The 15,933-nt window shown below is 57.3% G+C and overlaps 1 protein-coding gene across 1 annotated transcript in view; it reads left to right on the forward strand.

Moving 5' to 3' along the window:
- LOC140428874 (uncharacterized) overlaps positions 1 to 15,933 on the forward strand; it is a 216,318-nt gene that overhangs the window by 175,953 nt on the left and 24,432 nt on the right. The window contains exon 8 of the mRNA XM_072515524.1: positions 1,256 to 1,303. Within this exon, the coding sequence (XP_072371625.1) occupies positions 1,256 to 1,303 (48 nt within the window). The remainder of the gene's footprint in view (positions 1 to 1,255; positions 1,304 to 15,933) is intronic.

Genomic DNA, 15,933 nt, shown 5'->3' on the forward strand with positions numbered 1-15,933 from the left:
CTGCCCTGTCCCCGATCACCCAGGGGTCTCTAATGGCCTGGAAGACCCCCCCAGGTGCCATTACGGCTGGTCCACGTTTATGGACATCAGGGGCGAGATGGGTCGGAGAATCGCCGGGGGCTGGCGTGAATCCCGCCCACGCCAGTTGCCGAAGTCTCCGGCACCGGATATTCGGCGGGGGCGGGAATCGCGTCGCGCCGGTTGGCGGGCCCCCCCGCGCGGTTCTCCGGCCCGGATGGGCCGAAGTCCCGCCGCTAAAATGCTGTCCCGCCGGCGTAAATTAAACCACCTACCTTACTGGCGGGACAAGGCGGCGCGGACGGGCTCCGGGGTCCTGGGGGGGGCGCGGGGCGATCTGGCCCCAGGGGGTGCCCCCACGGTGGCCTGGCCCGCGATCGGGGCCCACCGATCCGTGGGCGGGCCTGTGCCGTGGGGGCACTCTTTCCCTTCCGCCTTCGCCACGGTCTCCACCATGGCGGAGGCAGAAGAGACTCCCTCCACTGCGCATGCGCGGGAATGCCTTCAGTGGCCGCTGACGCTCCCGCGCATGCGCCGCCCGGAGATGTAATTTCCGCGCCAGCTGGCGGGGCACCAAAGGCCTTTTCCGCCAGCTGGCGGGCGGAAATTCGTCCGGCGCCGACCTAGCCCCTTAAGGTTGGGGCTCGGCCCCCAAAGATGCGGAGCATTCCGCATCTTTGGGGCGGCGCGATGCCCGTCTGATTTGCACTGTTTTGGGCGCCAGTCGGCGGACTTCGCGCCGTTTCCGGAGAATTTCGCCCCAGTTCTAAATGGCGCCCCGGTACAGCCATTGGGTCACGTCGCTAGGTGAATCCCATAAATGTATATTTAAATGAGCCTTTTCTTTAAATTTTGCGAGCCATTCCGAGCGTCGCAAATCTCACGAGAGGCTTCTTGCGAGATTCGACGACCTCATCCCGACACCAAGTCAGACACGAGGAAGCCGCAAAATTAGTCCTAAGAATCAAACAGGACAGAAGGATGTCATTAGCCCCAATCTACATGTTCTGCCTCTTTGAAAGAGTAATTGTGCTTTTTCCCAGACCCATAACATTTATCTGTACACGTGTAAGTTTCTCGTTCTCAAGGGCCTATCCAACTCGCTTTAAACATTATTTACAGAATCAGCATTGACCACGATTTTGGGTAGAATATTCTGAATCCCGACAAATTTCTGAGTGAAGAAATTATTCCCCCTCACCCCTTGCAATCTAATATCTTGATCATTTTTTTACAGACACAACTTTCTTCAATGTTACAGGATCTTCTCCATCAAACACAACAGGTACCTGGCAATGTGCTTTCTGAGAATGTAGTGTCTTAAGATGGTTGTTTATAATCAGAGAGAACTGCTGGAATGTTGGTCCAGAGATGCTTATTTCAACTACATGTGTTGTTAAAGTGCTGTGTCGTTTTTGGATGCCTCTTGCAGGTACAGCATTCATCATCTATAATCTCCACCAATGATCAAACACTTATTGTCAAGTTTGGCATCACTTAGTGAATAAGGCTTTACAACCTTGAATATGCTGGAATCCCCTGAGCTGGAGGCTTTATCCACATAATACAGTTGGGGTGATTTGCAACAACATTGGAGACAAAGAGGTTGCTGGATCAGAGTGACACCTGTTGCCTTTCTCAGTTTCTAACCACTGACTTTGGGTTCATTTGTAAAAAGTTAGTCCATGCACTATATTGATAAAAATATCCAACATCCAACTGGACTGCCTGTAATCTTTCAAGAGGTAATACCTTTACCAATACTATCACCTCCCCTGGCGCAGGCTAGTGGCAAATAGGTATTTGAGGGATTCAAGTGACAGCTGAACATTAATGGAACAAAATGTCACTTTTGTTTCCATGACTGCATGAAGAAACTTGAGCTCCTTCTTACCAATGCAGAGTTTTGACTCATTCTGCCCCTCTATTCATTTCCCATCACATCTGCTTTCAGAAAGGCACAGATACCCATGAAATGCCTGGACACATGGAACAATCAGATATTATTACCTTGTCACTGGTTCGGTGTCACTGGGATTAGAAACTAAGTAAAACAATATATTATTTATTCAGAAAGAAAAATAAAAACTGATTGAAAATGGCATGTATCGATGCCGGGCTGGACAATCGCCACAACCACGCCACGCTGCCCTGACAGCGGCACGCGATTCTCCGAGGAGTGGAGAATCGGCACCATTTGCGCCAGCGCGTTTGGCACGGCGCCGGTCGCGGGCCGCAGTCCACGGCAGGGCCGACGATTCTCTGGCCTTGATGGGCCGAGCAGCCGCGAAGAAACGACTGAGTCCTGCCGGCGCCGTCCACACTGCTTGAGCCGGCGGATACTCTGCGCGCAGGGTCGGGGGGTGGCCTGTGGGGGAGGGGTGGGCTCCTTAACCGGGGGTCCTCCGATGGTGTCTGGCACGCGATCGGGGCCCACCGATTGGCGGGCCGGCCTCTCCAGCCCCGGCCCTATTTTGTTACGCGGCCGGCCCCTGAACCCCCTCGCCATGTTGCGCCAGGGCCGGCGCGTTGAGGAAGTCCCAAGCGCATGTTGTCGCGGTGCCCAGTTGGCACTGGGAAGGTAGGCTGGAGCTGCGTGAACTGCTCCAGCACCGTGCTGGCCCCCTACGGTGGCTAGAATCAGTAGTGCGCCCGCCCGTTTCGCGCCGTCGTGAAACGCGACGGCGTTCACGACGGCGCAGACACTCTGCCCCCATTTCGGAGAATCCCGTCCATGATCTATCAAAGTTAGTCCATATAGTTTGTTTGCTGATATGTGGAAGAAACCCAGGCTAGAAAGCTGTACCTCTGAAGATCATCAGCGGCGCAATTTAAATTGGGAGAATTGCTGTTGAAATAATACTAAGACTTCAGAAAGTAATCATGGGTGAAATTCTCCGCAATCGCCGTGATGTCTGCTGACCGGTGCCAAAAACGGCGCAAATCAGTCCGGCATCGCGCCGCCCCAAAGGTGCGGAATCCTCTGCATCTTCAGCGGCCGAGCCCTAACCTTGAGGGGCTAGGCCCGCGCCGGACTGATTTCCGCCCCGCCAGCTGGCGGGAAAGGCCTTTAGTGCCCCGCCAGCTGGCGCGGAAATGACTTTGCCGGGCGGCGCATGCGCGGGAGCGTCAGCGGCCGCTCACGGCATCCCCGCGCATGCGCAGTGGAGGGGGTCTCTTCCGCCTCCGCCATGGTGGAGACCATGGCGAAGGCGGAAGGAAAAGAGTGCCCCCACAGCGTAGGCCCGCCTGCGGATTGGTGGGCCCCGATTGCGGGCCAGGCCACCGTGGGGGCACCCCCCCGGGGCCAGATCGCCCTGCGCCCCCCCCAGGACCCCGGAGCCCGCCCGCGCCGCCTTGGCCCGCCGGTAAATGAGGTGGTTTAATCCAGGCCGGCGGGACAGGCATTCCAGCAGCGGGACTTCGGCCCATCCGGGCCGGAGAATCGCCGGGAAGGGCCCGCCAACCGGCGCGGCGCGATTGCCGCCCCCGCCGAATATCCGGTGCCGGAGAATTCGGCAACTGGCGGGGGCGGGATTCACAGCAGCCCCCGGCGATTCTCTGACCCGGCGGGGGGTCGGAGAATCCCGCCCCATGAATTAAATTCAAAAACTGAAATTTAATGACAAAAGTTTATGTTTGACTGGGAATAGATGTTTCTTTCATTCAGTACAGTTAACATTGTAATCTGTCGCACAAAATGTTGGAGGAAATAGCTGGAATGCAATACACGAATGAATAATTGAACATTTGTATTATTATCCTTCAGTTGATCTTTTACGAATATTTTTCACCTGCGTCATAAGTTATGAACAACTCACAAAGGGTGAGATTCTCTCGCCTCCCCGCGTGTTTCTCGGTGGCGGGAAGTGGACCTTCATTGGCCGATGTGGGATCTTCTGGTCCCGCTGCTGCCACTGGGATTAAGCCTTGAATCCATCCCATGCCGCCAGGAAACCCACAGCGAGGGGGCACTTGAGTGGGAATGGAAGATCGTGCCAGCGTGAACAGCCAGATGATTTTGCCCACTGTTGTTTATCTGAGCAACAATCTTGTACTTTCCTCGGGGCAGACATGACTTTTGTTAGTGGGACATCCTTTCCATGGAACACAACAGGTATTGAAATTGGGATCCTTGAAAATATTAGGAATATGGGAACCCTGATGATCAAAACAAATATTTAAGAATTACAAGAAACCTTTGGCCTATCATAGATTCAGACTAAACAGAAGTAGGCTTTTCATCCCAACACATGTGTGCTGACACTGTAAAGGAGCTGTCCAATTGGTCACCCACGCACATTCACTCTGTGCTCACAGTCCTGAGTGCTTTTCTTTTTTTTTAGATGCAAATCCTATTCCCTTTTGAAAGTTACCATTGAACCTGCACTCACCACCAGGCAGTAAGAACCCAGATCATGACAATTACCTAAGTGAAAATAATTTCTCATCATCGCCCTGGTCCTTTTATTTACTACCCTCAAACAATAACCTTTGATGGCTGATATTCCTGCCCGTGAAAGCAATTTAACTGCATTTATTTAATCAAACCATTCGTAATCTCCATTAAGTTACCTTTTTGGCATCTCGGCGCAAAGCAGAACAATTCCAGTCCCTCTAGTTTCCCCACATTCTAGGTACCAGCAAGAACAGAGTGGATTGTTGCCCCATTCCGAGGTCTGAAGGCAGAAAGTGTAGGCGGTGTTAAGGGAGTGCTGCAGTTCCAAATGAGGCATTAAGCTGCTGCCCTATCAGGTGGATGGAGAAGATTGCCGTGGTGTTAATTTGAAGTGGATAAGATGCGTTCTCCCTGGTTTTCTGGGTAATTATTGTTCCTCAAGCAACATCTCAAGAACAGGTTATCAGGCCATCGTTACATTTTTGTTTATGGATCATTGCTATGTATAAATTAGCTGCTGCAATCCTTACCTAATAGCAGTGACTAGGCTTCAATTATATTTCTTTGTCTAGAAAGCTTTCTTTGACATTCCGATGTCATGAAACATGGGGCGTCATTCTCCGACCCCCCGCCGTTGGCCGCCGTGAATCCCGCCCCCGCCGAAGTCTCCGAAGGGAGAAAAGTCGGCGGGGCGTTAATGGCGCCGCTGCCGCGGAGAATGTCACGGGTCTGCGCAAGGCAGCCGATTTTCGGCCTGCCGATATTCTCCCTCCCGGATGGGCCGAAGTCCCGTCGACGTGATGACCGTTCACGTCGACGTGAATCAAACCTCCTTTTCATCGGCGTGACCCGGTGCTCCAGGCTCACGCCGACCAGCGAGGAGGTGAGTGACGGCAAGGGGGGTTGGCTCTGGGCAGGAAATGGCGTGGCCGCAGACTGATTGCGTGAGGAGAGGTGTGTCTCGGCTTGTGTGTGTGTGTGTGTGCGGCGGGGGGGGGTTAGAGTAGGCTGGGCTCCGGGGGAGTGCCGGGAGGGGGTCCGTGCCGGGGAGGGGGATGGGGGGGTCCGTGCCGGGGTGGAGGTTGGGGGGGGGGGTCCGTGCCAGGGAGGGGGATGGGGGGGGTCCATGCCGGGGAGGGGGATGGGGGGGTCCGTGCCGGGGTGGAGGTTGGGGGTTGGGGGGGGTCCGTGCTGGGGTGGAGGTTGGGGGTTGGGGGGGGGTCCGTGCTGGGGTGGAGGTTGGGGAGGGGGTCCGTGCTGGGGTGGAGGTTGGGGAGGGGGTCCGTGCCGGGGCGGAGGTTGGGGGTTGGGGGGGGTCCGTGCTGGGGTGGAGATTGGGGGTTGGGGGGGGTCCGTGCTGGGGTGGAGGTTGGGGAGGGGGTCCGTGCTGGGGTGGAGGTTGGGGAGGGGGTCCGTGCTGGGGTGGAGGTTGGGGAGGGGGTCCGTGCCAGGGTGGAGGTTGGGGGTTGGGGGGGGTCCGTGCTGGGGTGGAGGTTGGGGGTTGGGGGGGGGGGGTCCGTGCTGGGGTGGAGGTTGGGGAGGGGGTCCGTGCTGGGGTGGAGGTTGGGGGTTGGGGGGGTCCGTGCCGGGGTGGAGGTTGGGGGTTGGGGGGGGTCCGTGCTGGGGTGGAGGTTGGGGGTTGGGGGGGGTCCGTGCTGGGGTGGAGGTTGGGGGTTGGGGGGGTGTCCGTGCTGGGGTGGAGGTTGGGGAGGGGGTCCGTGCCGAGGAGGGTGATGGGAGGGCAAATGAGTTGGTCCACCTGGCCAGGTGCCAGCCTCCAACAGTTGGACCCATGCGGTCCATGCCACTTGGCTGGGGGGAGGAGGGGATATGGGCAATGATGACATGTCGTCATTCCCCTCCCCCCCCACCAGGCCGTCATGTTTTCAGATCATCCAGCGATGTTGGCCGCCGTGGTGGCAGCCGCTCATGTCTATGTTGCCCTGGATGAGGAGGAGTAGGAGCAGGAGGAGGAGGAGCGTGCCAGAGAGGCGGCGCAGGCTGCCGCAGAGGGGCAGGCGGCAGCCGCCCAGGCTGCAGGGACACCTGACCGACAGGACGAGGAGGGGGAGGAGGACGTCGCGGCCCCACGGCAACGGAGGCACCCGAGGGCGCCCCGTGTGTACCGGCCCCGGCAGTCATACCAGGACCTCACGGACCGGGAATGCAGGAGGAGACTCCGGATGAGCCGGGAAACCGTGGCACACATCTGCCACCTGCTGGCACACCTGTCACCGCGTGGCACTGGCGGGGGACACCCTCTCCCCGTGTCCGTGAAGGTTACGGTGGCCCTGAACTTTTATGCAACGGGGTCATTCCAGGCACCGAGTGGGGACCTGTCCGGCATATCGCAGACATCGGTGCATCGGTGCATCCGGGCAGTGACAGATGCCCTTTATGCCATGGGGCACCACTACATCTGCTTCCCCGTGGACCGGGCCAGCCAAGATGCCCGGGCCGTGGGCTTCTCTGCCGTTGCCGGGTTCCCCATGGTCCAGGGCGCGATCGAAGGGATGCACGTCGCCGTGCGGCCACCTGCAGATAACAGGGCCGCATTCACTAATAGGAAGGGGACCTATTCGATGAACGTACAGGTGGTCTGCGACCACCGCATGATGATCCTGCACGTCTGCGCCCGTCACCCAGGCAGTGTACACGACTCATTCGTGTTGTCGCGGTCATCCATCCCCGGCATGTACGAGGGACGCCATCCCCGGCTGAGGGGCTGGTTGCTGGGCGACAGGGGCTACCCATTGCGATCGTGGCTGATGACGCCTATACGGAGGCCACGCAATGAGGCGGAGAACCACTACAATGATGCCCATGTAGCGACAAGGGGAGTGCTCGAGAGGTGCTTTGGCGTGCTGAAGATGCGTTTCAGGTGCCTGGACCTCTCTGGGGGCGCCCTCCAGTATCGGTCAGATAGGGTCGGCCGCATCATTGTGGTGTGCTTCGTCCTGCACAACATAGCCCAGCAGAGGGGCGATGTGCCGCAGGCAGAGGAGGGCGGAGTGGAGGAGCAGCAGGAAGAGGCCCAGTCCTCCCCAGATGAGGGGGATGGGGGCAATGGTCAGGGCAGACGGGGTAGACACAGGCGCGTGGCTGTCCACCGTTACCGGCTGGCCCAGCGGGCACGGGACAGACTGATAGCCGCCCGCTTCACTGACTAGATGGGCGTGGGAATCGGGTAGTATGGCCACAGACCGCACACCATGGCAACAGCCGACCACCCACACCCCCCACCCATCCACCCACCCAGCACCCTCACCCCCCTCCCCAACCCCACCCACCCCACCCGCATGCACACCACCCCGCCCCCCCCCCAATTGCCGATCCACCGGCGGCACAACTGGCCGGGCTCACCCAGTTGCGGGTGGACGCGTGTCTATCGCAGGCCATGGAGGATGATGACAACCCGCCCTGCGATGAGCTCCTGGCTCTACATAGTTGGACTATGTCTGACCCATGGCCACAGTACCACCATCCACCCGGACCATCCCTGCATGCGGCTGTGACACTGCAGCGCACGGTCCCGTCCTCTGCCCGGGGGATGTTGATGGCGGCCCAGGGAGAAGGGGGCAGACTCACCTGGGGCTGAGGTAAGACCACCCGTCACACACACACTTGCGCATAACGTACATGACACGCCCGCACACTTTGGACAGAGCACAAAGGCAGCTTCGGTAGGTGTAACATTGACTTTAATAACCAAAGGAGTTCATGCACGTGCCCTAGCCCCTAAAACTCATCTGTGCCCTGCACCCGTGCCAACTTACTCAGTGTCTAATTGTTTGGCCTTACGGGCCCTTTGACTACGTCTACGTGGTTCCCCAGACGGTACAGCAGAACTGGAGGTGGACTCCTGTGATTCCTGCCCTCTGACACTGGATCCCTTTGGCGGCCATTTCCTGGGGCGTCCTGGCCTAGATGGGCCAGGCTGCGGCCCGGGCGACTGGGATGGCGAGCTGCCAGCCTGTCCTGCCCGTTGCCCACCCGATGCACCTGGGACGGAAGGGGGGGAGTCCGAGGTGTCGCGGTGTACCGGGACCTCCCCTACAGAGGGAGCCGGGACGGACCACACCACCTCCTCCTCCCTCGGGGTGCCCGATGGCCCCCAGGCCTCTACATCGGTGGGGGATGCGAACGGACTGGCCATCCGACGCGCCCCCGACATCTGGCGCTGCCAGTCCTGGAGGCCCGTGCTGGTATCGACAGGGGTCTGCAGGTTTGCAGCCATGGAGCCCAGGGGGTTGTCAAACCCTGTCTGTGACAGTGCGACGCCGGCTCGCACATGGCCACTGGCGCCGATGCCCTCAGCGATGGCCTGCTGAGACTGGGCCATGGCCTGCTGAGACTGGGCCATGGCCTGCAGAGACTTGGCCATGGCCTGCAGAGACTGGGCCATGGCCTGCTGAGACTGGGCTATGGCGTTGAGCGCCTCTGCCATCTGGCGCTGGCACTGGCTCATGGCCTCCTGTGAGAGGGCAGCCATTTCCTGGGCCACAGACGCCGCCTGCACGGAAGGCCCCAGGCCTCGCAAACCGTTCCCCATGTCTGACACCGTCGCACCCATTGCCTCCACTACGGACGCCACCCGTGCGGTGTCAGCCTGGGTGGCACGCATGACCGGGACCACTCCCAGCTCCTGGACGCGGGTGGACTCCTCCACCTGCAACCGCAGCCGCCGCAAGCCACCCGTCACCCTATTCGCTCGTCTCCGTGTCGGTGGTTGCATCGGATCTATGTGTGGGTGTGGTAACTGCAGGAACCCGGGATCCATCTGGGCGGCAGATGTTCGCTTGGGCTGGGCTGCCCTCCGACCGCCCAGCCCCTCTGCTGCTCCTACCTCCACCTGCTGTACCGGGACGGCTGTGTTGTGCGCACCAGTGAGTGTACCAGACGCCTCATCACTAAAGTGCCCAACCGTGGTGAGTGTTTCTGCGATGGTGGAGGGTGTTGGTGACAGCAGTGGCGTTGTGTCGTGCTCTTCGTCCCACTCTGACTCCATGGCACTTTGGGGTGGGGGTTCGTCTCCACCCATCCACTCTGAGTCACTGTCCGGTATTTCATCTTCCCTGGTAGGGGTGTCCTGGGTAGTGCTGTCCCGGGTAGTGCTGTCCCGGATAGGGGTGTCCTGGGTAGTGCTGTCCCGGGTAGTGCTGTCCCAGGTAGTGCTGTCCCGGGTAGGTGTGTCCTGGGTAGTGCTGTCCCGGGTAGTGCTGTCCCGGGTAGTGCTGTCCCGGGTAGGGGTGTCTTGGGTAGTGCTGTCCCGGGTAGTGGTGTCCCGGGTAGGGGTGTCCTGGATAGTGGTGTCCTGGGTAGTGGTGTCCTGGCTCGGATGTGACGGGGGCCTGTGGCTGCCCCCCTCATCGCTGGGTGGTCGCTCCCACACGTGACGGGGGTGTCGTCTCCCAGTTGCTCCAGGTCTCTCCGTCTCCCGTGGTGTGCGAGGGGCATCCTGCGGGCGTCGCTTGCTGGAGGGTCCGGGTCTCTCCGTCTCCCGTGGTCTCCGAGGGGCATCCTGCTGGCGTCGCATGCTGGAGGGTCCGGGTCTCTCCGTCTCCCGTGGTCTCCGAGGGGCATCCTGCGGGCGTCGCATGCTGGAGGGTCCGGGTCTCTCCGTCTCCCGTGGTCTCCGAGGGGCATCCTGCGGGCGTCGCATGCTGGAGGGTCCGGGTCTCTCCGTCTCCTGTGGTCTCCGAGGGGCATCCTGCGGGCGGTGTGCATCTGCGGGGATGGGTGCCTGGACGTTTGGTCCTGCGATACACAATGAAGCATGCATGGTTAGACATCAGGCAGTGATCAGGTGATACGGGGGAGGGGGATATAGGGGAGGGGGGGTATGGGGACGGGCTGTTGGTGGCTCACTTGCTCGTGGGCCCCCGACCTCTGCATCAGCAACCTCCCGTTCCTCAGGTCCGCCAGCCAGTTCCAGGGCCCTTTCCTCGTGTACGGTCAGTGGCCTCTCATCAGCGGGCCCTCCTCCAGTCCTCACATGCTCCCTATTGTTGTGTGCGCACTTCTCCTGTGGGGGGGTGGTGGCAGGGGTAAAAGGCAACAGTGTTAGGCAGGTATATGAATGCCCGCCATCGGTTGCGCGTGCATTGCAGAGGTTAAGGTTAGGGCTGGATTCACTTGGGGATATGGGGGATATGGGGGAGGGGGGATATGGGGGATATGGGGGGGGATATGGAGGAGGGGGGATATGGGGGATATGGGGAGGGGGGATATGGGGGAGGGAGGATATGGGGGATATGGGGAGGGTGGTTATGGGGGATATGGGGAGGGGGGATATGGGGGATATGGGGAGGGGGGATATGGGGGATATGGGGAGGGGGATATGGGGAGGGGGGATATGGGGGATATGGGGAGGGGGATATGTGGGATATGGGGAGGGGGATATGGGGGAGGGGGGATATGGGGGATATGGGGGAGGGGGGATATGGGGGAGGGGGGATATGGGGGATATGGGGAATATGGGGGGAGGGTGGATATGGGGGATATGGGGAGGGGGGATATGGGGGAGGGGGGATATGGGGGGGATATGGGGGATATGGGGGAGGGGGATATGGGGGATATGGGGGAGGGGGGATATGGGGGAGGGGGGATATGGGGGAGGGGGGATATGGGGGAGGGGGGATATGGGGGATACGGGGGAGGGGGGATATGGGGGAGGGGGGATATGGGGGATATGGGGGAGGGGGGATAGGGGGGATATGTGGGATATGTGGGAGGGGGGATATGGGGAGGGGGGATATGGGGGATATGGGGAGGGGGAATATGGGGGAGGGGGGATATGGGGGAGGGGGGATATGGGGGATATGGGGGAGGGGGGATATGGGGGAGGGGGGATATGGGGGATATGGGGAGGGGGATATGGGGGATATGGGGGAGGGGGGATATGGGGGATATGGGGGAGGGGGGATATGGGGAGGGGGGATATGGGGGAGGGGGGATATGAGGGATATGGGGGATATGGGGGAGGGGGGATATGGGGGCTATGGGGGAGGGGGTTATGGGGGATATGGGGAGGGGGGATATGGGGGAGGGGGGATATGGGGAGGGGGATATGGGGGATGGGGATATGGGGAGGGGGGATATGGGGGATATGGGGGAGGGGGGTATGGGGGAGGGGGGATATGGGGGATATGGGGGAGGGGGGATATGGGGAGGGGGGATATGGGGGAGGGGGAAATGGGAGAGGGGGATATGGGGGATATGGGGGAGGGGGGATATGGGGGAGGGGGGATATGGGGGATATGGGGAGGGGGGATATGGGATATGGGGGATATGGGGGAGGGGGGATATGGGGAGGGGGGATATGGGGGAGGGGGATATGGGGAAGGGGGGATATGGGGGAGGGGGGATATGGGGGATATGGGGAATATGGGGGAGGGTGGATATGGGGGATATGGGGGAGGGGGGATATGGGGAGGGGGGATATGGGGGATATGGGGGAGGGGGGATATGGGGGATATGGGGGAGGGGGGATAGGGGGGATATGGGGGAGGGGGGATATGGGGGAGGGGGGATATGGGGAAGGGGGATATGGGGAGGAGGGATATGGGGGATACGGGGGAGGGGGGATATGGGGGAGGGGGGATATGGCGGATATGGGGGATATGGGGGAGGGGGGATATGGGGAGGGGGGATATGGGGGATATGGGGGAGGGGGGATATGGGGGATATGGGGGAGGGGGGATATGGGGGATATGGGGGAGGGGGGATATGGGGGAGGGGGATATGGGGGATATGGGGGAGGGGGGATATGGGGGATATGGGGGAGGGGGGATATGGGGGAGGGGGGATATGGGGGATATGGGGAGGGGGATATGGGGGATATGGGGGAGGGGGGCTATGGGGGAGGGGGGATATGGGGGATATGGGGGAGGGGGGATATGGGGAGGGGGGATATGGGGAGGGGGGATATGGGGCATATGGGGGAGGGGGATATGGGGGATATGGGGGAGGGGGGATATGGGGGATATGGGGAGGTGGGATATGGGGAGGGGGATATGGGGGAGGGGGGATATGGGGCATATGGGGGATGGGGGATATGGGGGATGGGGATATGGGGGAGGGGGGATATGGGGGAGGGGGATATGGGGAGGGGGGATATGGGGGATATGGGGAGGGGGATATGGGGGAGGGGGGATATGGGGGAGGGGGGATATGGGGGATATGGGGGAGGGGGATATGGGGGATATGGGGGAGGGGGGATATGGGGAGGGGGATATGGGGGATATGGGGAGGGGGGATATGGGGGAGGGGGGATATGGGGGATATGGGGGAGGGGGGATATGAGGGAGGGGGGATATGGGGATATGGGGGATATGGGGGAGGGGGGATATGGGGAGGGGGATATGGGAGGCTCACCCTGCCTGCTCTGACGAGATCGTTCACCTTCTTGTGGCACTGTGTGCCTGTCCGTGGTGTCAGAGCCACAGCGGTGACGGCCTCTGCCACTTCCCTCCACAGACGCCGGTTGTGGCGTGGGGCAACTCTGCGGCCGTGCCCGGGATACAGGGCGTCCCTCCTCTGCTCCACCGCGTCCAGGAGCGCCTCCACATCGCGTGACTCGAACCTCGGGGCTGAGCGACGGCCAGCCATCCAGTCGGGTGTTCCGGTCGGGTGGGGGGGAGCTGCGCGGCCTTCTGAGCCGTCACGCCGTGCAGCGCGTATGACGCTGCACGGCGTGAACCACTGCGCAAGCGCAGATCCCGTTACGTCGCTGCTAGCCCATTTCGGGCCGGAGACTATTCGTCCCATTTTTATGACGTGACGCAAGTGGGATTTGCGCCGTTTTTTGCGCGATCGGCGGACTTTCCGCCGATAACGGAGAATTTCGCCCATGTTCTCTAAAGTCTTTCCCTTTAACTCTGGAATCTAGATACTGTGTATAAGAATGAAGCACAGTATATGGTTTATAGTGAATTTGGAGCTGGTATCTCTTAGCACAATAGCTGAGAAGCAAAGGTAAATGAGAATATGCATAGAAATTTTTATTCCAATAATGGAAACTTATGAAACAGAAGGAGGCCATTCTACCCATTGTTGCTGGTGCTTCAAATAACAGTTGTGATTAACCACACATAGAACATAGAACATAGAACATTACAGCGCAGTACAGGCCCTTCGGCCCTCGATGTTGCGCCGACCTGTGAAACCACTCTAAAGCCCATCTACACTATTTCCTTATCGTCCATATGTCTATCTAATGACCATTTGAATACCCTTAGTGTTGGCGAGTCCACGACTGTTGCAGGCTTTATGGTGGTAATCCTATAATTGCTTGCAGGACCTCTGCAACCACATTTGAAAATTATCTATGGAATGAGAGACCAGCACATTTCCAAGTAGAGTGTTCCAGATCCCAACAACTCTCTGAGTGATTTCCTTCTTGCCATTCTAGATCGAAAATCTTTCTACAATTCACAGGCACCATTTTTTGCAAAGATGGATTGGTCATGCTAAATTGCCCCTTAGTTTCCAAAGATGTGCACGTTAGGTGGCGTTACAGGGTTGGGGGCCAGGATGGTATGCTCTTACGGAGGGTCGATGCAGAGCCGATGGGCCAAATGGCCTCCTTCTACACTGCAGGGATTCTAAGGATTTCATTTTATGGTAAGTTACAAAGGCTTCTCCATCATATAGAACAGATTGTGAAAAGTTGCCTTTTGAGGATGTGGTGAATTCAGTTGCTCACTTACAGCCAGAGGGAATGCTAATGGTAGGCCTGTGCTCTCAGCCTTTATTGTCTATAATGTTCTACAATGATCAGGCACCTACATTCCAGATGGCATCAATTAATTATTTTATTTTACAAGTCGTTGGGTCAGAGCCATTGGGCGCGATTTAATTAAAAAACTGAGTTCTGTTTTAGGGCAGATATAGAGGGGTGTTTCTCGGCACCTGTAGTACTGAGAATGACCCCGCTATATAGTGAAATTCTGCCGTTGTTTTTTGCCTCTGCGGGGAATGTCCCGCCGATGCCGCACTCACCTCATTTAGCTCATCAGTGCAGGAAGAGATTGGGGCCCCATTTTTAATTGCCACCCGATCTTTCAACCCCCCTCCACATCCCCACCACTGCCTCGGCCCCTCCCCTTCACGTTACTGCCCAAACATACCTCTTAGGGGTTCTCGTGTCTCCCCTCAACCCTCCTCTTCTCGGCAGAGCACCCCCTGGCATGGACAACGTGGCAGTGCCTGCCAGCCTGACACTGCGAGGCCATTAAATTATACCCATAATCTGTATTTTACCATTGGGATAATTTGCAAAACTTGCAGAGGCAGAGAGTTACAGTATTACATTGGCATTCTGTTGCATACTTCAGCTGTTTTTCCTTATCCATTGTCATTGTGTGAGGCTATGAGGGGCCACGCTGATGTATTCACGCAAACATGGTGATGATGGAAATCTGCTTCAAACAAGTTAACTAACTCAAAGAATTTTACAAGGAATTCCTTGACCAATATCACCATCTCACCTGTGACAGATAATTGCAAATATGTGTTTGAGAGATTTAAAAGGGATGGCTGCCGAATGAACATCGTTTAATTTCTGCTTACATGGTGGAACAAATTAACGTGTGATCTCAGCAATGCAAATTGCTGACAAATTCTGCCCCCTCTGTTCAACTGACATCAGCAATCTATTAATGTGCACAATGATGCACGGCGAAGATCCGACGGAGAGAATAATGGTCAATCCAATGGCATTTGTTAAACAAGCTTTAACATTGTGTCATGCGAGTGTACCTTTAAGACATGGATGTTTAAGCAATGTACCTTTAAGAAAACAGTGATGTCAGAGAGTGGGCGGAGCTGAGGTCAGGTCAGCCATTTTGCAGTTTTGTGTTGCAGTTTGAGAAGAGATTGGGAGTGTCTGTGTTTGCAGTGAGCTGGATCTCTGCCATGAAAGACTATCTCTGGATCATTTGGGTGATTTAAACTCATAATAGTAAAGCCTTTAACCTGATGTGATTCTGTTTAAAGGTGTTAAGTCTCTTGGAAGTTTGAAGGAACATTTTGAGGAATTATTTACTGTTGCAATATTTTCTGAGTTATCTTTGAAGTAAGAGGTGTTAAGAGATCCAATGTTTATTTAAGATGTTAAGTTGAGTTCATGGAATAAACATTGTTTTGTGTTTAAAAACCCACGTGTCCATAATTGTAATCGCAAACCTAGAGAACAAGCCGTGTGCTAGGAAAAGCAACAAATCCATTAAAGGGAGAGGTTGGTTGAACCCCATGATACATTTTGGGGTTCTGAAAATGCCTCGCCCATAATAATTGACACTGCAAACTCAGAGAACCACAATTTTTTTTTAATGACTCAAAGAAAACCACCAGAGGGGATAACAGTGCATCAACCATTTCTCTGAACTTTATCAGTTACATTGTGGGTGGACAGCGGCTTCAGAGTTGATGAGTAGGAATTAACAACTTCTAATTTAATATTAACATGTCTAAAATTCATTCTGTTAGATCAGATTAAACTCAAAATTGGGGTT

This window comes from Scyliorhinus torazame, chromosome 8 (genome assembly GCF_047496885.1).
Source record: "Scyliorhinus torazame isolate Kashiwa2021f chromosome 8, sScyTor2.1, whole genome shotgun sequence".
NCBI classification, from domain to species: domain Eukaryota; kingdom Metazoa; phylum Chordata; class Chondrichthyes; order Carcharhiniformes; family Scyliorhinidae; genus Scyliorhinus; species Scyliorhinus torazame.